This window comes from Hemiscyllium ocellatum, chromosome 17, assembly GCF_020745735.1.
Source record: "Hemiscyllium ocellatum isolate sHemOce1 chromosome 17, sHemOce1.pat.X.cur, whole genome shotgun sequence".
NCBI lineage: Eukaryota > Metazoa > Chordata > Chondrichthyes > Orectolobiformes > Hemiscylliidae > Hemiscyllium > Hemiscyllium ocellatum.
The window spans coordinates 42,680,745-42,703,602 of NC_083417.1; the positions used below are offsets into that span (position 1 = coordinate 42,680,745).

At 40.8% G+C, this 22,858-nt stretch overlaps 1 protein-coding gene across 4 annotated transcripts in view; it reads right to left on the reverse strand.

Annotated features, from left to right (window-relative positions):
- Window positions 1–22,858, reverse strand: part of znf423 (zinc finger protein 423) — a 374,786-nt gene that overhangs the window by 191,256 nt on the left and 160,672 nt on the right. For 3 of the 4 annotated variants that reach the window (XM_060838113.1, XM_060838112.1, XM_060838115.1), the window contains 2 exons: window positions 18,434–21,669; window positions 17,789–17,873 (listed from right to left, as the gene is read on the reverse strand). In XM_060838113.1, the coding sequence (XP_060694096.1) occupies window positions 17,789–17,873; window positions 18,434–21,669 (3,321 nt within the window). The remainder of the gene's footprint in view (window positions 1–17,788; window positions 17,874–18,433; window positions 21,670–22,858) is intronic. The other variant, XM_060838114.1, reaches the window with a different exon arrangement.

Consider the following 22,858-nt stretch of genomic DNA (forward strand, 5'->3'; position numbering starts at 1 on the left):
TTTCCTCCGGCATTTATAGTTGTTTGTCTTTGCCGCTTCCGGTTGTCAGTTGCTGTCCACTGCAGTGGCCGGTATATTGGGTCCAGGTCGATGTGTTTGTTGATAGAATCTGTGGATGAGTGCCATGCCTCTAGGAATTCCCTGGCTGTTCTCTGTTTGGCTTGTCCTATAAAAATAGTGTTGTCCCAGTCGAACTCATGTTGCTTGTCATCTGCGTGTGTGGCTACTAAGGATAGCTGGTTGTGTCGTTTCGTGGCTAGTTGGTGTTCGTGGATGAACTAGCCACGAAACGACACAACCAGCTATCCTTAGTAGCCACACACGCAGATGACAAGCAACATGAGTTCGACTGGGACAACACTATTATTATAGGACAAGCCAAACAGAGAACAGCCAGGGAATTCCTAGAGGCATGGCACTCATCCACAGATTCTATCAACAAACACATCGACCTGGACCCAATATACCGGCCACTGCAGCGGACAGCAACTGACAACCGGAAGCGGCAAAGACAAACCACTATAAATGCCGGAGGAAACATCATAGAAGCTCTTCTCAGGAGGCTCCCAAGCACTGAGGATGTCACCTAGACAGGGGACGAAATGTTTGCAACACAAATTCCCAGCTCGGCGAACAGAACCACAACAACGAGCACCCAAGCTACAAATCTTCTCCTAAACTTTAATTTTAGCTGTGTTTATCACTAATGATTTGTTTGCAATAGCACATTCATCTTTGATGATCCGCAGTAATAAATTACCTTTACTCCACAAAATTAAACCACTCACCTTTACAAATTCTGCCCATCATTCTTAAATTCAATTAACTTCTACATCCTATGGAGTTTCCAGTGATGTCACAGTGGACATTCCAACAAATTCTTGTCCATTTAAGCATTTCAATCTTGTATCAAAGCAGCTTCCTTTCCCCATTCTGAATGTGGTAAAATCAAGTACCTGCTTCAGACTTACACTGACCATGGTGCATGACATCAAAGATATTTATGTCAGAAAGCAAGGCAAGAAAGATTATCTCTTTCATGTTTCACTTTTACTGTGCTTTTATGTTGTGGACCAGACAAAGCCAACAGTATGATTCATGGACTTGCATCACTTCCCCCCACCCCACCAGGTGTGTTTTTGATGTGGGACATGGAGTATGTTAAATAGGATGAGTGGCTAGCCCATTATCTTCCTGCCCACCCACAACACATTCACCTTAAAGGCAGGCAGCTGCATAAATTGGCAGCCCACCCACTATTTTTAAAAGCTTAATGAGCAATTGAACATGTTAACAAGCCAAGTGACGTAATTATTACTCTGCCCATAATATGGTTAGCATCGGCAGGCAGACATGAGTGGTTTGCAGTGGGTAGAGTGGGCCAAACACCATGGCTGTCTTTACCCCAGACTTACTTGTAGTCCTACCAGTGCCATCTATTAAGATCTGGTTTGTTGAGACTTCTGGAGCTACAAACCATCTCCCACTAAGGGGCAGAAGTCCCAATCTCATCTATTTAAAGCATCTTAAGGTGTGCTATTGCTGCAGGGTGACCTTGTTTAATGTAGGCCAATTATCACGCAAACCATACTCGTGCCCTCAGTTCTTTTGTTTTGCTCATTATATTGTTAACTACAGATATACACCTCAGCAAAGTCTAACTAACTCAACACACTGAGAATATAAGAACCTGGTATTAAACTAACAAAGAGTTACCAAACTACATAAATGTTGATAGGCAAGTGAAACAGTTAATGTTTAGTGAGAGGATTTGGTTTGATTCAAATATAACTGTACCCAAAACAGTGTGGAAATATTCTGGCAATTAAGGTTTCTTTGCAAGGCAAATGTCAGATGGAAATAGAAAATACCAAACAAACAAACAATACGTGGTACATGGTGAAAACTTTACCTCCAGAGGACGCAAACCCATTTACTGAATTTTGATTTCTGTCACATCACTTACATTGTAGCAAAGAAAACACGTTTCAGTTCACGAAGAGGGAAAATTACTGACTTCTTGAGCCTTACCCTCACTGAGGAAGGAATTCTAAATGAAGCCCCTGCACTGATCATGCCTTTCATGGAAAATAGGAGGACAATGCCCAGCAACTAAAGCACTTTCCTTCCTATTTTAAACACATCCAACTGTGAGGTTTTTCTAAGCAGGTATACTGTCACATGAAACTTTTGCTTTGCATGAATGGCATTATACCTTCAGAAAAAAATTGCTTCAAATTCGAAGCTGGACCGAGATGAATGTATACTATGGTCTCTTAGAATGAAATGTAGAGACACTAAAAGGGTGTTTTACAATTTGCTCCTCCTGAATAGTGCTTCAAATCTACTTGCAATTTTTTTTAAATGGCAAGTACCTTTTGGCTTCAAATCGGATGGGATCCCACTGTACAGTGTGCACAGCAAATTACAGCAGCCTGCTTACTGGGTAATGTGCTAATGTCAAATCACCTGCAGTGGTAGACTTTGAGCCCTTAAGACGTCTCTTTCAATCAACAGTTGAAGATTTTGAAGTGCAATGCCAAATCTCACATCAATAAATCAGACTTTTTTTCATGTGGCACACTGAGGAAGGAGTTTCTGTGAGGAACAGACAGTTTGAGAGCCACAGATTGCATGGTATATGATGAAGCAATTAAAAGATGGGGTGGGACATCATACTGAGTGCCTGCCAGACATTTTTTTCCTTTAGTGGCTGCAACAAACAATGGGCAATGGAATTATTGGAAACCTCATTAATAATGGGTCTTCTGTGTTCACTGTTGCATTTCGATTTTTCACTTCACCACGGCACTCCCCATCACAAACCCAAGCTCAGAACAGCATGCTCCCAACCAAGCCAACAGGTTTTGTGAAAATTTATACAGGAATTAAGAACTCAATAGGCTTGTAACTAACATTAAAGCCAAACAGAGTAGAACTCTCAATTGTTCTAAGAGTAAATGTGTCTCACATCAACTGTACAAATATAGAGGTGACACACAAGATGCAGAAGGTGGAGAACCACATGGTGTAAAGATAAAATATCCTTACAAAGACAAGCCAGTCAAGTATTTTACTGAATAGAATGTGCAAAGTATTATCATTTGGAGACAAGGGCAGAAATCTCCGAGTTTGCGAAGGGTACACTGTCAAGTTTCTCCAAATCCCAGAAATGCTTTGTAGGCATTAAATTGTAAACAGCTGTTCATCGGAGTGCAAATTTATTCAAGGTAGGCGCAAAATACCATTGTTGCTAAAACCCCAACTTTTGTTTCCTTCTTTTCTTACACTTCATTAGCTAACTCCTGATGCTGAACCAGATTTAATTCCAAACACAATCCATTGTATTTCTCCCTTGTAATTGTCCAAACTTCTTTGAAATGGCTATTTTCCTCAAATACTCATTGTCGTAGTAATGATACACCTTGATCATTAGGTAAGGGATTACAATGCAAGAAATTAAAGAGAAAATAATAGATTAAAAAAATTCTTGCAACAAGCAAAACATTGTTAAGTTACTCCTGTATTAACTGGACACCACTCCTAAATTTATCTCCTGTTGTAAATATTATCTTGTTGAATATATTAGAACATATCTCCAATTTTTTTTAAAAAAACTAAACTAAAAATTTGGGCTTGTGATAGATTTGTGTGTATTAATCTGTGAATCTCTTGTTTTCAGTGCCATCTTTATCCATGAAGGAAAAGGTGACACAGCGTTGATTTGAAAAATGGAATTTGAAATAAGCTGCTGCTACTTCCAACACCAGCAACACACTCACCAGGGGAAAAAAAACTCAAATCCCTGTAACAGTAACCTGACTCGCCAGCCCACACAACATTAATTTGCATTCAGGCATCCTTTTTGACTAAAGCAATAACATATGAAATGGTGAATAGAATTTTTGGTATCCATCCCTCAGTTTCAGATGACCTCACCATTCTCACACAAATCTTTAGTGATTTTTTTTTTAGATTAGACTTACAGTGTGGAAACAGGCCCTTCGGCCCAACAAGTCCACACCGACCCGCCGAAGCGCAACCCACCCACACCCCCACATCCATCCCCTACCTAACACTACGGGCAATTTAGCTTGGCCAATTCACCTGACCCGCACATCTTTGGACTGTGGGAGGAAACCGGAGCACCCGGAGGAAACCCACGCAGACACGGGGAGAACGTGCAAACTCCACACAGTCAGTCGCCTGAGTCGGGAATTGAACCCGGGTCTACAGGCGCTGTGAGGCAGCAGTGCTAACCACTGTGCCACCGTGCAGCTGCTTGTCAGTTCACAACATTTAGAAATGTCTCCTGAAAGGTTTCAGCAAGCTCACTGACAAGACCAGTATACTTTCAGGCTGATTGAGAGGAATTGTTGCTTAGAACCAGGCATAGTAAGAGACAAATAAAAAGGTCAAAAAATCAGTTGTCTTGTGTCCTAGCATCAGTGACCATTTCACCAGTCAAGCACAAGATTGCACATGTGCAGTGCAATGCAGACATAAGTCATTGGGTGTAACGTGGAAAATTGCATGCAAACTCGTTTGAGCTTATAGAGAGAAACCCTACATAAAGCTTTGTGAAATTTGACTTTTAGCTGATATTTTGCAAAGTTCTGCACATGGTGTCACTCATATTTCTTGATGTCTGAAACGTCCTCTGAATAAGACATCAAAGAACTTCAAACTCAGCCACCACACCCTTACCAGTGCACAAGATCAAATATTGTAAGTTGGAAGAGGGTCAGCAACTTCTTTTTTGCCTGATGACAGAATGACTACTAAAATAAAAATACAATTAAAATTATTGCCATAATATCTCCTTTGACATTAGGCATCACTATTAGAAAAACCAGGACCACAAACATCAGTCAGCACCAACTTCATCAGCAAGGACAACATCCTCAAGCTAGTGGACCTGTGCCTCACCACCCACTACACATTCAGTAACAAAACCTATAAACAAGTCAACGGAACAACCATGGGACCACCAACATCAGGGCTCATAGCGGAATCAGTAATGCAGAGACTTGAACAAACTGCCCTCCCATCTATCCAACCCAAACTTTGGGTCCGCTGCATACATCATCACAAAATGGAACAAATTAGAGGAAACATACAACACCATCAACAATATCCTGACAGGCATAAAATTCACAAAAGTGGAGGAGAACGACAACAGACTCCCATTCCTAGATGTGACAGTTGAACTTACAGTTAACAGAGAGCTTCAAACAAGTGTTTACAAAAAAACAACAAAAACACAGACCAAATACTTCAGAAGCAATCATCCCAACATCCACAAACAGAGCTGCATCAAGGAGATTATTTCAATGAGCTACATCACACTGCAGCATCCAAGAACTACAAATAGCAGAAGAAAAATATCTTTACAACATTTTCAAGAAAACCGGGTACCCAATAAACATAATCCGCTGATTCCTCAGTAACAAATCCAAACAAGCAGACACAACGCAACCAAAAACTAAAGCCTCACCACCATATACCATCAAAGACGTATCAGAAATGACTTCCAGACTACTCAGACCCCTTGGAATCATGGTAGCCCACAAACCTACCAACACACTTAAACAGCAACTGATGAACCTATAGGATCCATTAGGTACTACCAGCAAAACTAACATCATTTACACGATATCATGCAAGAACTGTAAAAAAAAACACTACATCGGACAAACTAGCAGGAAACATGAACACCAACTGACCACCAAAACACATGACCTACTCTCGCTAGTTTCCCTACATACAGACAAAGAAAGACACTACTTTGACTAGGACAACACACACACAGCTTAGGACAGGCAAAACAAAGAAACTCACGACAATTCTTAGAGGCATGGCAATCTAACCAGAACTCCATCAATAAATACATCGATATATATCCTATCTACTTAACCTTAAAAAAAAACCCAAAATGACATCACCCACTTTAAGGAACCAAGACTTATAAACAGAGATGGGACATACCACCAGCACTTCACCGTACACTCTCAACGATGATGTTACCTAGTATGGTGACGAAACGTCTGAAAACAAACCTTCAAGCACAGCAAGCAAACTTACATATTAACGGTAGCCATAAGATCAGAAGCATTAACGAACAGAGTAAAGGCACAAGCATACCCATATATGCTACATTATTGAGGGTCAATACTTGCAGCATCACAATCATAATCAAAATTTAATTTGATCCTACACAAATTTTACATTGGGCTTTGGTTTTTGAAGTTTAATTTTGATAAATGGGAGGTGTTTTTTGGTAAGGAAAACCACTGCAGGACTTACACAGTTAATCATAGGGCTCTGAGGTGCAGGTGCACAGTTCCTTGAAAATTGAGTCACAGGTAGACAGGGTAGTGAATGCAGAAGTTAAGGCATCATGCTATGGCTGTTAGAACATTGGTGAGGCCACTTTTAGAATACTGCATTTAATTCTGGTCTCCCTACTATAGGAAAGATGGTCTTAGAAGGGATCAGAAAAGACTTACAAAGATTTGCAGCAGTTGGAAGGTTTGAGCTATAGGGAGAGGCTGAATAAGCTGGGGCTGTTTTTCCCTGGAGCATCAGAGGTGGAGGGGTCACCCAATAAAGATTTATAAAATCATGAGGGGCATTGGTAGGTGAATAGCCAAGGTGTTTTTCCTCAAGCGGGGGAGTCCAAAACTAGAAGGTATAGGTTTAAGGAGAGAGCAGGAAGATTTAAAAGGGACCTTAGGGACAAATCTTTCAGGCAGGGAGTGGTGCATGTTTATAGTCAGCTGCCAGAGGAAATGGTGGAGGTGGGTACAGTTATAAAATTTAAAAGGTATCTGCATGGGTATATGAATAGGAAGGGTTTATAACAAAATGGGCCAAATGCTGGCAAGTGGGAGTAGATCAGTTTAGGATATCTGGCATGGATAAGTTGGACAGAGAGGTTTCCATGCCATATAACTCTATGACTCGATAATCAGGATGGCATGTTTTCACTTCTAGGCTGATATTTTTTGGCAAAAGCGTTGAGATTTATCAATTCACAGAGAGTTGAACTGCAGTATGTTACTTGGGCATGTTGAATTTTTTTTTCCAAAACAAAATGCATTAAGATACAAAGTCTGGATAAGATGCCATTCATGTGTCTGAAGCCAGCTCTTTGTTTACCTTATAATGTGACTTATATTTCAGCCCAGTTTATAAGATGACCCCATTTTTTAGGCCCTAAAAATTGAAATTTTGCACATATTGAGCAAATAAATTAACTCCCTTTTCAACCACATGGGATAACTGCATTAATCGTCAGCCTCATATTTTCACCCCACAAATGGATGTTTTACCTATTGGTACCGAAGAATTTTCTCCAGGAGATCAAGCTAATAAGAAGGGCTGTGTTATAAAGCTGTGTGGGGGTGTCTGAGACATCTCTGCACACAGAACTGAACTCATGTAGCAAACTACAAAGATGGAGACCACCGAAGGCCACACCACCAGTTCACTTTTACACTTGGAATACAAGCTGACATTCAATTTTGGAAGGACCATAAGGCTCCAAAGGGAATCTTATATCCTAGCTTATTTCCTAACATAATCTTATATCCTAAGGTTCAATTGCAGGTAAGAAAGAATCAATCCTCAAAAACACTGCTCTTTTTTCTTTTTTAAAAACAGTTATAAAATAAATGGTTCAGTACACAATCACTGATCATTACCTGTTATGACACTTTACGAAATGGTAATAGAAACACCGTTATGCGGAGGATGTAAATAACATGTAAGAAAGGGTCAACTATTTCCTCCAAACAAGTCATTCCAATTTTCAGAAAAAACATGTCAAACGCTCAACACCATCTCTCTCGGGAAGCACTTTATAAACATAGTAAAAAAGAAGACCTCACTACATAGCACCTTTCATGGCCTGAGGGCAACTGCAAAGCACTTGACAGCCAGTGAAATGTGTTGGAATCCCAGCAGCCATTTTGCACACTGCCCACTCTTACAAATAGCAAGGCGATAATGAACAGTTCTTTCAGTTTTGTTGATTGAGGAATAAATATTGGGCATGAAAGTAGGTGCAGCCCACGCTTTTCTTTCAAATCATGGCATGAGATATGTTATATTCACATTAGAAGGCAAACCAGGCCTCAGTTTTACATCTCATTGTAAAAATAAATTTCTGACAGTAGAGCACTCCCTCAGCAATGCACTGGAGATTCAGCCTAGATTTCTGTGCTCAGGTCTCTGGAGTGTAACTTAAACCCACAAATTTCACAGCCTGAAAGCTACTAACTTTTCATTCGTTGGACGTATTTTTTTGCTGGCTAGGCCAGCATTTATTGCTCATCCTTAACTTGTCTGGTGAAAATAAGGAGCTGTCTTCTTGTATAACTGCAGTCCTTGTTTAGGGACATTCAGAATAGATTTTGTGACAGTGCAGGAATGGTAATATAATCCCAAGTGAAGGTGAAGTGTGACTAGGGAAAAGACAACTATCATTAAGCCTATCTATACCCCTCACGATTTTATGAATTTCTGTAAGTTAACCCCTCAACGTCCTATGCTCCAGAGTAAAAGGTCCCAGTCTATCCACCCTCTCCTTACAACTCATACCTTCTGTACCAAACAACATCCTGGTAAGTCTATTCTGAACCCTCTCCAGCTTAACAAAATCAGTCTGTAAATCTCCACTCACTGGTCAAGTGAGCACTCACTTTTACATTCACATCAACTGATCAACTTTATTTGCTGATGCCATTCAACACCAGATACATGAAAATAACTACATTCATGCAACTGATAAAATAGGTTTGTTTGGAGGGTCATGGACATACTTAGGAGAGAATTAGCAGCTGAGGCAACTAAAAACAAGAAAGCTGTTGATGAAGGCAAAAGATGCAAGGAATGTGCAAGAGGCCAGAGTTGGAGCAAAGCTGATTCTCAAAGGATTGCAAGGCTCAAAGCTGTTACAGAATGGGAAAGGTCATAGAGGAGTTTGTACACAAAATAAGAAATTTAAATTGGAGGTATCAGGGACTGAACTATTGTAGTTCATTGAGCAGAGGGCTAAGGAGTGAGTAGCAATATCTGAGTGTCAGACAGCAGTGGAATAGTTGTGTTTGGAAGTGATGAACACTCAGGTAACAGCTTAAACAGCAGATAGGTGAGGAACAGCAAGGTAACAATACAGAACCAAAAATTAGAATGGCTGATTAGTGACTGAAGCTATTCCTTATAGACACGGTTAATCATGCCAGTAAGATTTACTAGCATTATAGTCTGTGCTAGCTAACAAAACAATAAACAGCATTTATATAATACAACCTACTTACTTATGCTCAGTTTGTGTTCCACTAAGGCCATTTGGCTCCACAGCACATTACAGCCTTGGTCTGAATATAGAGATGAGCTGAATTATGGGGTGAGAATGTCATTGCCCTTCCATTCATGACAACTATCCAACATGACAGGAGCTAACATCTCACTTTGATAATCTACACAACTGTCATTGCTGAATTCACCACTATCAACATCCTGGCATTTTTTATTGACCAGAATTTTACTGCCACATAAATATACTCTCAAAATGAATGATTGATCTTGGACTCCTCCAGTGGTCCCCAGCATTGCAGATACCAGTCTTCAGCCAATTCAAATCACTTCATGGGATATCAAGAAATGGTTGGAGTAACTGGACACTGCAAAGATGACAAGCCCTGAAAACATTCCAGCAAAAGTACTGAACACTCATGCTCCAAAATTTGCCACTTCCCTAGCCAAGCTCTTCCAGTACGAAACAACACTGGCATCCACCAGAAAATGTGGAAAATTGCCCAGCTAGGTGCTGTTCAAAAAAAGCAGGACAAATCCAATCCAGACAATAAACGTCCCAACAGTCTACTCTCAATCATCTGTAAAGTGATTGATGGTGTCATCAACATTGCTATCAAGCAGCGGCTGCTCAGCAATAACCTGCTCAGCGACACCCAGTTTGGGTTCCGCCAGGGCCTCTCAGCTCCTGGCCTCATTATAGCCTTAGTTCAAGCATGAACAAAAAAAAAGCTGAATTCCAGAAGTGACAACCTCTGCCATCAAATATGCATTTGATTGACTATGGCATCAAGGAGCCCTTGCAAAACTGGAATCAGTGGGTATTAAGGGGCTAACTCTCTGCTAGTTGAAGTAATCTCTGGCACGTAGGAAGATGTTTGTTAGACGGCCAGTCTTATAAGCTCCAACACATCTCTGCAGGAGTACTCAGGGTAAAGTCCTGGGCCTGCCCATCCTCAATTGCTTCATCAATGACCTTCCCTCATATAAGGTCGAAAGGGAGGATGGTCACCAGTGACTGCACGATGTTCGGCATTATTTGTGACTCCTCAGATATTAAAGCAGTTCATGGTCAAATCCAACAAGATGTGGACAATATCCAGGCTTAGGTCGACAAGTGGCAAGAAACATTTATGCCACACAAATGTCAGGCTATGACTGTCTCCAATAAGAAACAATCTAACCATCACCCCTTCACATTCAATCGTGTTATCATTACTGTCCTGACCCTAATCCCATTATCAACATCCTCAGGGTTACCATTGACCAGAAACTCAAATACAGTGGCTACAAAAGCAGATAAAGGCTCTGATTACTGTGGCAAGTAACATACCTCCTGTCTCATCAAAGACTGTCCATCATCTACAAGGGACAAGACTGGAGTGTAATGGAATATGTCCCACTTGCTCAGATGGGTGCAGTTTCAACACCACTCAAGAGCTTTTCACCATCCAGGACAAAGCAATCTGCTTGACTGCATCATATCCACAAACATCCACTCCCTCCATCACTGAAGCTCAGTAGCAGCAGTCTGTACTACATACAAATGCATTACAGAAATTCACCGAAAATCCTCAGACAGCATCTTTCAAGCCCCTAACCATCTTAAAGGTTAAAGGCAGCAGATACATGGGAACACCACCACCTGCAACTTCCCCTCCAAGCCATTTACCATCTTGACTTGGAACTTTATCACCGTTCCCTCAGCATCACTGGGTCAAAATCCTGGAATTCCCTCCTTAAGGGCAGCGTGGGTGCATGTATCATGTAAACAGCATGTAGACTGCAACAGCTCTAGAGGGCAGCTCATCACCACCATTTTCCCTATGGCAACAAGAAACAAGCAATAAATGCTGGCCAGCAAGCCACGCCCACATGCCACAAGTGCAGCAAATAAACCTTTCCCACCATCTAGATATCAGGAATGAAATGCAATACTCTCTGGATTAATACAGCTCCATTATTACCACAGAAGTTCACTATCAGCCAGGTCAAAGCAGTTCTCTTGATCAGCACTACAACCAACACATTGAATATTCACTCCATCTTCCACCGGTACACAGCGGCAGCAGTGCTTACTGTCAATGAGATATTGTGCAGCAACTCACCAAGACTCTTTCAACAGCACTTTCCAAATTCTGCTTCTGAGAAGGAAGTGCAGTAGATGTATGTGAACATCTGTGTATGTTCCCCATCACATCACAAATCATTCTGATTTTGGAACCATGTCTCTATTCTTTCAATTCAACTGGGTCAAAATCCTGGAAGTCCCTCACTAACAGCACTGTGAGCCTATCCACACCACATAGACTGCCGCAATTCAAGACAACAGCTCACCACCATTTTCTCTAGGGTGAATAAAGATGGGCAATAAATGGTGATCCTTCCAGGTTGACAAAATCATGAGGAGCACAGATAAAGTGAATAGCAAAGTGTTTTTTCTAAAGATGGGTGAGTTCAAAACTAGGAGGTGTGCTTTTAAGGTGAGAGGATAAAAATTTAAGAGAGACCTGAGGGGCATTTTTTTCAAGCAAAGGATAGTTTGTATGTTGGAATGAACTGCCAAAGTGGTAGATACAGGTACAGATACAACATTTGGATGGTACATGAATAGAAAAGGTTTAGAGGGATATGAGCCAAGTGAAGGCAAGTGGGACTAGTTTAGTCTGGGAAACTTGGTCAGCATGGACGAGTTAGGCCAAAGAGTCTGCTTCCATGCTGAATGACTTTATGACTCTATAACAAAATGAAAAAATTGTACATCAACCACAGTTTGTTGACAGCACCAGGCTATAAGAAACACTTCTCTCCCTGGCTGCTGGTTACCTTTACCCATCTCCACTCCTTCCTGTAATTCTTCCTCATGTTTTAGGGAATAACGTTTTCACCCCACCCCTTCATCGGCATTCCTTTCAGCTTTTGGAAGCTTCTCTAGTACAGAGCAAACTACAAAGAATCTGGATTGTATTGTCTGGCTCCATCACACATAACCAAGTATCTAAAACAAATGTTTTCACGATAAACCTTGGTTTAGGGTAACAGACTCGCCTGAATGAAAACTCCTAGCTTCACCTGAGACTTACAGTGCACAATCTTGGCTGTCAACTAATGCAGCTCTGACTGAGTTTAGGTGAGAAATTAAATAATGGTTCCACTTAATTTCTCAGGGAACATACAGACTCCATACCATGGCTTGATGAAAAGGCTGTAGTTCAGGAGTCTGCTCAGTCTAGATGCCTCAACGATCACCATCAAAGCAGGCTCTCTGGTCATTAATTTCATTATTGTTGCTGATATTTGCATAATGTTAACTAACTGCTGCATTGCAAAAGTTACCAGTGATTTTTTTTAAAAAATGCTTAACTGCCTAAAAATTGTGAGAACAAGAATCGATATTGGCCATTTGGTCTATTGAGCCTGCACTCACTAACACTTTCCATGTTGCATTCAAAATGAGAATTTCTTTCCACAATCACAACCTAGTTCCCTCCTTTGCCGACTGTTTGTATCATCCTCACAATCTAACTCCCATCCTACCTTTGTATCATCAGCAAATTTGGCCAGAATACATTTGGTCCCTTCAACTAAGTCATTAATATTGATCAGAAATATTAACATTGACCCTGTGGCACTCCACTAGCTACACCTTGCCAAACTGAAAAATATTAATCCCATCTCTCCATTTCCTATTCATGAGATAACCTCCATTTCTGCTAATATCCCTTACACCATCAATTCTTATTTTAGGTAGCACACTTTAATGTGACACATTACTAAATGCCTATTAAAAAGAAAAAAATACACAACATCTACTGTACCCCTGCCAACATTCTCAAAGAACTTGACAAGCATGATTTTCCTTTCACAACTATGTTCACTCAGTCTTATTGTATTTATGATTTTTAAAATGTTCTGTTACTACTCTATTAACAATGGATGGAGCATCGTCCCAATTTCAATATTAGGAGAACAGGCCTAATGTTTCCTATTTTCTGTCTCTCTCCTTTCTTGAACAATAGCATTACATTTATGGTTTTCCAATCTGTTTGGATTTTTTCAGAATTCATGAGATTGTGATGTGGAGGTGCTAGTGTTGGACTGTGGTGGACAAAGTTAGAAGTCACATCACACCAGATTATACCCCAACAGCTTTATTTGAAATTACAAGCTTTTTAAGAACTGCTCCTTTGTCAGGTAAAGTCACTTCACCCGGCAAAGGAGCAGGGCTCAAAAGGTTTGCGATTTCAAATAAACCTGTTGGACTTTGACCTGATGTCATTTAACTTTTGACGAGGAAATTTTGGTAATAGCCAATGATCTTATTTTAAGAAGCTAGGATACAGACTCTCAGATCTATGGAACTTGAGAGACTGTTACCTCATTACTTTTCCTGAAACTTGTTCTCTGGTGATTGTGATAGTCTTAAATTGCTCCTTACTTTTTGTCCATTTTGCCAGCACTGTTAAGTTGTTTTTTGTGTCCTGTATTGTGAAGACAGATAGAAAACACCTGTTGTTAGTATCCATCATTTCCATTTTTCCAATTTCTTCATTTTCTGGTTTTCGCTTTTAAAAAACCAAGGCTGATTTTAGATAAGCGTTTCCTTTTGACATACTTGTAGAAGCTTTTACTGTTTTATATTTTTGCTAGTTTCATCTTGTATTCCAATTTCTCACACTTTATTATTTTAAGGCATCCTTTACTAGCTTCTAAATCTCTTGTAATGTTCGAGGCCACCATCAATTCTCACAACATTGTACGCTGTTACATTAGTTTAACACCATCCTTAATGTCCTTTGTTGTCCACAGCTTGAATCTGAGAAACATTCACATTCTTTCTCAATGGAGCATATCTATGCTGAGAATTATGAAATATCTCCTTGAATATCTGCCAGTGCTTCTCTGTTATTTTACTATTGAACATATTTTCTCAATCTACTTTAACCAACTCTGACTAATTATCCTTGTAAATGCCTTTATTTAAAGTTTTGAACCACATTTCTTACCATGAAGTGAAATGCAAAATTGTACAATGTTACGATTGCTTTTACCTCAAGGATCCTTTATTATATCACTATGCAATAAAGGTCTAAAATAGGCCTTGAAAACAAGTCTAAAAGGCAAGTTTATTAGTTGGCTCCAGAACACACTGAAGAAACTGCCAAGCATACACTCTATGAACCTCTCCTCCAGGTCAACATTGCCAGTTTGATTTGTCCTATCTTTATGAACATTAATATTGTCCACAATTACAGTAGTACCTTTCTTACAGACCCCCGCACACAGTTCTGTAAAAGTCATATCATTCTCGAAACATTCAGTGTTTCTCTCTCCACAGATGTCACCTGCTGAGTTTCTCCAGGGCTTTGTTTTTAATCCTATTTGTATATTTATACTCTGAGCCACAATTTATCTACTGTCAGGGACCAAGTAAATTATTCCCACCAATGCCTTAATTTATTTGCTATTTCTTAACTCCAATCAAACTGACATTACAGTTTTATCACCTGAACTCAGATTGCTTCTCATTTCTGGAGTGATCCAAAGTTTAATAGAGCTACCTCACCTCCTATTGCTTTCATCCTGTCCTGCTGAAACAAACCCTTAAATATTCTTGCTTTATCCATGGTTACTTTGAAACCACAACTCTGCTAAGTCTCTGAAGAGCTCAGGGTGACAAAATTACAAATTATTTTCTGTTCTCTCAATGGCATATCTTAGATTGCATGCATCTCCTACATATTGACTGTTGTCCCTTCTATTTGCGGGAAATGAGCTGGACTCATTAGTTATGACAATAGAGGACAGGTAAGTTTGCCAATCAGTAGCATGATATATAGCACAAAATGTTGAATCTGATATGGTGGATTATCACATGATAAAAATATCCTGCTAATTTTCTGGTATTGGGCATTCACATATACGATAATTTCAATGGCATTTTAAATAGGTGAACACCAATGGAATAACAAGTCTTTCCCACTCTCAAAGTTTAGGAGGTTGACATATAGCACTTTGAGTGCTATCTGCTTCTGTCAGTTGCTCCTTGCACCTTTGGGAACCATACCAGGCTGTAACTTGCACTTCCTCTCAGCTTCTTTGGCTCCATCGGGAAGGATGTGAATTGTGTTGCGCTCCTGAACAGACAATCAGTGACCTTTTTAATGTGGCGGTGAGCTGTGGACTGAATAATGTGGGAAAGGTCACCAGATACTACCTGGAAAAATCCTGTGGCCAAGAATTTCAAAACAGTGGTGACCTTAACTGGTAGAAAGAATGCTGTTTACCTGGTTGAAGCAGGCTATTTCAGACAGCAGCTGACAACTCTTCCCAAAGCTGGCAGCAAGGAGAGGATAAGGTGAATAACAAACTTTTGAGAGGTAGTTACCATCAATAAAAGACTCTTCTGTTTTCCAAATGTCTTTTGAGTTGATGCGTGCACATTGTAGGAAAAACAAACTTTGTGCCCCCCTCACTTGAAGTGGCTCCAATCTAGCACGCTCAATCTATTATTTACAAGACAGGAAAAGATGGATTTCCCATCAAGAGATTCACGCTTCCAATCAATTCCAGCAAAACTGGATAAAATTAAAAACAAAACTAACTGAACTCCACAGCACTAAAGAAATCTATATGTAATTAAAGTAATACCAGCTTTCAGTTGCGACCAAGACAATCTCCTGCAATCGGTATCCACCACAAACTTATCTAACTGTTAATGTCCAGGGTGAAGGTCAAAGAGATTAGCTACACTTACTTCATTACCCATTTAAGAACAGATCCTGCAGAGCCTTAAAAGGGACTGATAATCTTGAGGGGATGCGCTTCAGGCATCCTCATTTTACCAAATTACCACATCAAATCAGACAGAAAATCTAAGTAAAATCTAACACAATTTGTCAACTCATATTTCTGATTATCAATATCCCTAAGCACAAGATATGGTATGAAATGTTTATATTAAAAACAGAAAATGCTAGAGACACTCAGCAGTTCTGTCACACAGTTGTGGAGAAGGAAACAGAGTTAATGTTTCAACTCTGATATGAGTCTTCCTTGCAACATTTAGGGAATAAAATGCATTTATTTGATCTATTGCATAATATTTCACTGGAATGGTTTCAAACTAGTCACACTGTGACTGAAATTATGCTATAAGATATCCAGTTTGCCAACTGCCTAACCAACGAACTAAAAACTCATTTCAGCAATGTGCCAGGCAGAGTACAAATCATCAAAAGGTCAATCTGAAACCCTCAACTTTGTTTCTCTCCCCAGATGCTGCCTTACCAGCTGAGTGTTTTCTGTTTTTATGCCAGGTATTTACTGTAATGTCCCCATTAATCCTAAAAGTATAAATACATTGTTGTTTATTCATAAATAATATTATCTGAAACGTTGTACGTTATTTACCACTTTCCTATCCTCTTCCTTGGAATGCAGTTCCAAGGGCACCAGCAGTCTTCGGTGCATCCCCCAGCTGAGCATTACCATGCTTGCAGTGGAGGGGGAGCAATTCGTATGAGCTAGATCCTGAGTTCACCCAATGTTCATGCGCACAGTGTCCAGCAGCAAGTACTCTATGGCGAACAGGGAGAAGCCCTTGCTGATTTTTCTTCTCCCCAGCAGTTAAACACTATGGCCAATTACAGTGCTCCATTCTTTCATTTGAGACAGCAAACCCATGCCAAAAAATCCCCAAAACAACCATCTCCCTCGTTGCTCGCCAGCAACTGTACATTGCAAAAACATTGCTTCATCTTTATTTTTGGTATTCAAGTATAAAATGCTTAAAATTCATTCTTTTGATTTCTGTTATTTTTTTTTCAATAAAGACCGTCAACACTACTTTACTGCCGATGTTCCTAAACATTGGCTAGAGTGAAGGGTGCAGAATGGCTCGAGGGGATATGAAAATAGTTGGACAGTGTCTGGAACAACGTTTGCATCTGTTCTCTCTTTGCTTCCATTACCCCACTTAAAATGCAATGCTGAAACGTATAAACAGAGGTTCTACTGAACCTCAAATCATTTAACACCAGGGAAGCAGAAGCAGGTCCAGCTGAGGATGCTTCCAACCACTAAGTTCGAATTATATTATTAGATTTAATACTAAAACCAAATATTAATTTTAATACTAAAACTAAAGTGCAATGCGGAATAGAGTAGCTGAAGAACCGAAACTGAAATTTTGTGGGTATCCAATTAAATCTACAGCAAGCACGAATTACAGAAATATATTGCTAAAAAGGGACATGTTCAGCAAAGTGTAGTTTGGAATACTTTGACCTACCATATCATCTCAGCTGTGCCCAAAGTACTGCCAAAATATCCACATCACAACAAAATAGTTGGTATAACTTACAGCCTTTAGCCATTTCCTCGCAAAACCTCTACTCAAAAACCTGTACTTAAGAAAAAAGAAATTCAAATGACTCCAATGGGTAAAATAAAACATTTTTCTTACCAATCATATGATTTGCAACATGGATCTGTATTTCCCGTTCAGTCTCAAAAGTCATCTGGCACTTGATACACTGGTAGGTCTTCTTCTGTCCGACAATTATAAGATGAAGGAAACTATTATTTACTCATTTGATTACTAAATGTATTCATTTTGCATTGTATATTTAAAGATGACACTCATCTAATGTGCTCTGCCTATTATCTGGTGATGCTTCATCTTGACCTGTTTCTCTTGGCAGTGTTCTGATTGGTTTACCATTGCTTTTCAGGTTCAGGAGCAGGGGAAGGAAGCACATTCATCGCAAAGTCAGCCAGACAGGAATCAGACCTGTGCTAAACTATACCTTAGCCATCTAACCAAGTTGGCTAACTAACCTCACTGGCCATTGAAATTTGTACACTAACTTAAATTCATTCAAACTGAATTGCACTTTAAAATTATTAATTGCAGTCAATATTGTATCAAACTGAAATGTTTCCAAAATTCTTATTTAAAAAAAGCATGCTGCAAAGCTAAATCAATAAAAAAGGAAAATCATAAGTTTATTACTCTACATATTTAGTTACACTGCCTTACTAAGTAATACTTGCATTCAAATCAAATTTACTTCCTATTCTTAACATACAGATATTTTTATTTGCTTACCCTTGGAGCAGGTGAAGCCTGTGATGACTTTTTCTGGCTACTTGTCTCTGGTGTCATTTCTCTATGGTCTATCTGGATATGACTCTCCAGATCCTCGACAGTTTCAAATTTAACTGCACAATCAGGACACCGAAGACTGACACTGGTTCGTTCACTGTTTTCCTGCTGAGTTACATTTGAAGATTGACCATTGGTACCTCTGTTCATGCAACTTGCACATAAGCCATAGGGCAAGCCATTGATGTCAAGTTTCACCAAGTCCTGTTTGCTCCTAAACTCTTTCAGGCATAAAGCACACTTGTAGAGTCTCTGATGACTCTGGTTATTTGGAGATGATGATGCAGAGTTTCCCGACAACTTTTGCATGTGGAATGTTCCATGAATTTTCAGCTCAAGAGTAGAGGTGACTGTCTGCATGCAAACTACACAACGGAACCCTGTGAGAGAGTTTCTCAGGTCTGGATGCATCTGACAATGCTCGATGAATTCCTCTTCGCTCTGCAATGGCATTTTGCAGATCCTGCAAGTTCCCGTATCAAGACTTTTGCTATGTGTGACCTTGTGCTCAGTCAGCGTTAGAAGGGAAGGAAACCTTTCACCACAAATAGGACACATGTAGTGCTTAGCAGGTCCACGATGGGTCTGCATATGCTCTCGGAGGCCACTCTCCGAGAAAAATGTCCTAGCACAGATGTTGCATTTATGGCTCCCCTTGATGAATTCAGCCTTTTTCCGTGAACAATCATCTTCTCCAGGTTGAATATTGTGATCTCTCAACCTGTGATTCTGCAGTAGGGCCTCCATAGTATATGCTGCACCACAGATATCACAGCCATACATTGGTTCTGAAGCATCAATATCATCTTCACTAGCTTCGTGACTGTTTAGAGCTTCCTGACTTTTCATCAGTATGTTCTGAAGATCGGTTTCCACTCTTTTGTTACATGATACAATTCCATTTGCGGTACCATTCTGGCTGCTATTGTCGAACACACAGTGTTTCTCCCTTAAGTGCTTTTCTAGCAAAATAATGGCATGGAAGGCCTTACTGCAAAATTTACAGTTATATTTTTTACTGTGTGTTGTAATATGGCATTGCAGTTCCACTTCTGTACTGAATGTGTCACCACAGAATATACATTTACGGGCTTTTGCTGGATTACCTAAATGGCTATGCTTGACATGAAGTTGAAGATCTGCTTCCTTTCGGAAATCCCAATTGCATGCTGTGCAGCGATACATCTTCTTTTCATTACTGTGCTTCACTGCCAAATGCACCTGGATGGAGACCTTGGAATCAAACACTTCTTGGCACAACGTGCAGTGGTATAGAACAAAAGTATGCATATCCAGCAAGTGCTTCTGTAGGTCATCAACTGAAGAAAATTGCTTATCACAGCTCTCACAGACATAATGAGTCGAAGTTGTCATGTAGTGTATGGTGAGGTGTTGTAACAGGGTCTCCTGGGAATCAAAATCCTCTTTACATTGAGGACAGGATTGCTTCCTCAGAAGAATTTCCAAATGTGACTTCAGATGGCTTTGGAAACTTTCAAAAGAAGAGAACTTGAGATCACATTGATTGCATGGGTATTCCCCATTTGACAGTGATGGTACACTTGCTGACAACCTCTGTCTTTTGGGAGAAGAGACTTCAGCATCAGAAGAAACAGGACTTTGCTCTGACTTCGATTTTCTGCCACTGTTTGCTGCTAGTGGAATGTTCTTATGGTTTTCCTTGATGTGCTTTGTGAGCTTAAGAATGGTGCCAAAAATGGGTGAATTGGTGCAATATGGACAAGAGTAAACTTCCATGAAGGACTGTGTAGCTTGGAGTGCGGGAGACTCCAGCTTGGGATTTCCTACATTGCAGTGAGCTTGTTGAATGTGGTCTGAGAGTGAAGACTCTGTAAGAAATCCCAGCGAACAATGAGAACAGAAGAAAGTATGGTTTCCATCTTGGGAGAGAGTATTTGGAACACAATGTGTAATTCGTATGTGTTCCTGCAAGCTATTCAAGTCTGCAAACATTTCCGGACAGTAATTGCAGTGAAATGTTGACGTACTGGTGAACTGCATTACTGGAAAAACGTTATTTTTGTGGACTTTTCGGACGTGCTCATTTAAGTTATACAAAGTGGGAAGTGAATCAAGGCAGTATTGGCATGTGTGACCTTGCTGAGGTTTATCTGAGTGAATAGTTTTTAAATGAATTTCTAAGACAGCCAAGCTACTGAAATCTCGCTTCGAGCAATATGGGCAGCTATAGGTGACTTTTGGTGACCAAGAGTTTTGACTTCCTTCTCTTTCCAAAGATCCTGAAGGTTTCCTGTGACTTCTAGATGGTTTTAGGGTAGAATCGGGTGTGGACCCTCGTTCTACTGAAGCACTAGAATCTGGGGTTGTGCTACTCATTGAGGCTGCACTTCCTGTAGCAGGATCAGGACTTATGCTATGATTACTAGAATCCGGTTGTCTGTGGCTATCCAAGTGGCAATAGACTTCCTCCACCGTAGGAAACTGTTCTGGGCACATCGGACATTTATGTTTCTTATTCCCATGGGCTAGGTCAATGTGATTTATCAATGCATTTTCTTCTGCAAATACTTCAGGGCAATGGATGCATTGCAACTCTGCTTTCTCACAAATCTGTGGGTGATTTGTTGCTATATGTTTCTCCAAGTCTTCAACTTGATTAAATGTTTCATCACAATAATCGCAAACGACATCTTCTTTCTTCATCTCCTTCTCAAGCTTCGTAATATGATCTTTGTTCTTCTTATGAGCCTGCATATGACTCTGTAATGAACTTGTGGATGAGAACCCACGTTTACAAATTGTGCACTTGAACGGCTTACTTGAGCTGTGAGTTTTCAAGTGGATTTTGAGATGATCACTGCGAGAAAAAGCTGCTTCGCACTCGTGACAGTGGTACTTTTTATCTCCAGTGTGAAGTTTGATGTGACGGTCACGACTTCGCTTATGTTTGAATAGGCGGCTACAAAATGTACACTTGAAAGGAAGTTTGTCACTGTGGATTTGCTCATGCCTCTTAAGGTAACTCAAACGGCTGAATGACTTGTCACAAAATTGGCATGGGTAGGGCAAACCGGTTCCTCCTTCTTCATCCACCAGGCCAAGATCACAGCCTTCTCCTAGCATCTGGGAGGGCGATGCAACATCTTTACTGGAGGGCGATGAAGCTACCCATGATATTTGTGGGTCATCGTCACCATCTGCAAAGGCAAGAAGATTATAAAACTCAATTCTCTATTGACTTGATGAATAAGGACAAACAATTGTTACAGCATGCAGCTTTATTGTGTTAGAGTCTGAGCTTTTCATAGTCGTATATGATGGACAATGATAAAATTAATTGTGCCATATAATGTATACATGTGCCACACAGGAATACTTCACGACTGAATGATAGGCTTCTGAACATTTCCACTGAAAAATGTGTTGCTGTAAAAGCGCAGCAGGTCAGACAACATCCAAGGAGTAGGAGAATCGATGTTTCGGGCATAAGCCCTTCTTCAGGAATGAGGAAGGTGTGCCAAGCAGGCTAAGATAAAACGTAGGGAGGAGCGACTTGGGGGAGGGGCGGTGGGAATCCAGTAGGTGAAAAGAGGTTAAGGTGAGGGTGATAGGCCGGAGAAGTCGGGAAGATGATTGTAGGTCAAGAAGGCGGTGCTGAGTCCAAGGGTTGGGACTGAGATAAGGTGGGGAGAGGGGAAATGAGGAAGCTGGAGAAATCTGCATTCATCCCTTGTGGTTGGAGGGTTCCTAGGCGGAAGATGAGGTGCTCTTCCTCCAGGCGTCGTGTTGCCAAGGTCTGGCGATGGAGGAGGCCAAAGACCTGCACGTCCTTGGCGGAGTGGGAAGGGGAGTTAAAGTGTTCAGCCACGGGGTGGTTAGGTTGGTTAGTCCGGGTGTCCCAGAGGTGTTCTCTGAAACATTCTGTAAGTAGGCGGCCTGTCTCCCCAATGAAGAGGAGGCCACATCGGGTGCAGCAGATGCAGTAAATGATGTGTGTGGAGGTGCAGGTGAATTTGTGATGGATATGGAAGGATCCCTTGGGGCCTTGGAGGGAATTGGGGGGGTGCAAGTTATGCATTTCTTGCGGTTGCAGGGGAAGATGCTGGGAGTGGCGGAACCCTTTAACTCCCCATCCCACTCCGCAAAGGACATGCAGGTCCTTGGCCTCCTCCATCGCCAGACATGGCAACACGACGCCTGGAGGAAGAGTGACTCATCTTCCGCCTAGGAACCCGCCAACCACAAAGGATGAATGCAGATTTCTCCAGCTTCCTCATTTCCCCCCACCTTATCTCAGTCCCAACCCTCGGACTCAGCACCGCCTTCTTGACCTGCAATCTTCTTCCTGACCTCTCCGCCCCCACCCCCTCTCCGGCCTATCACCCT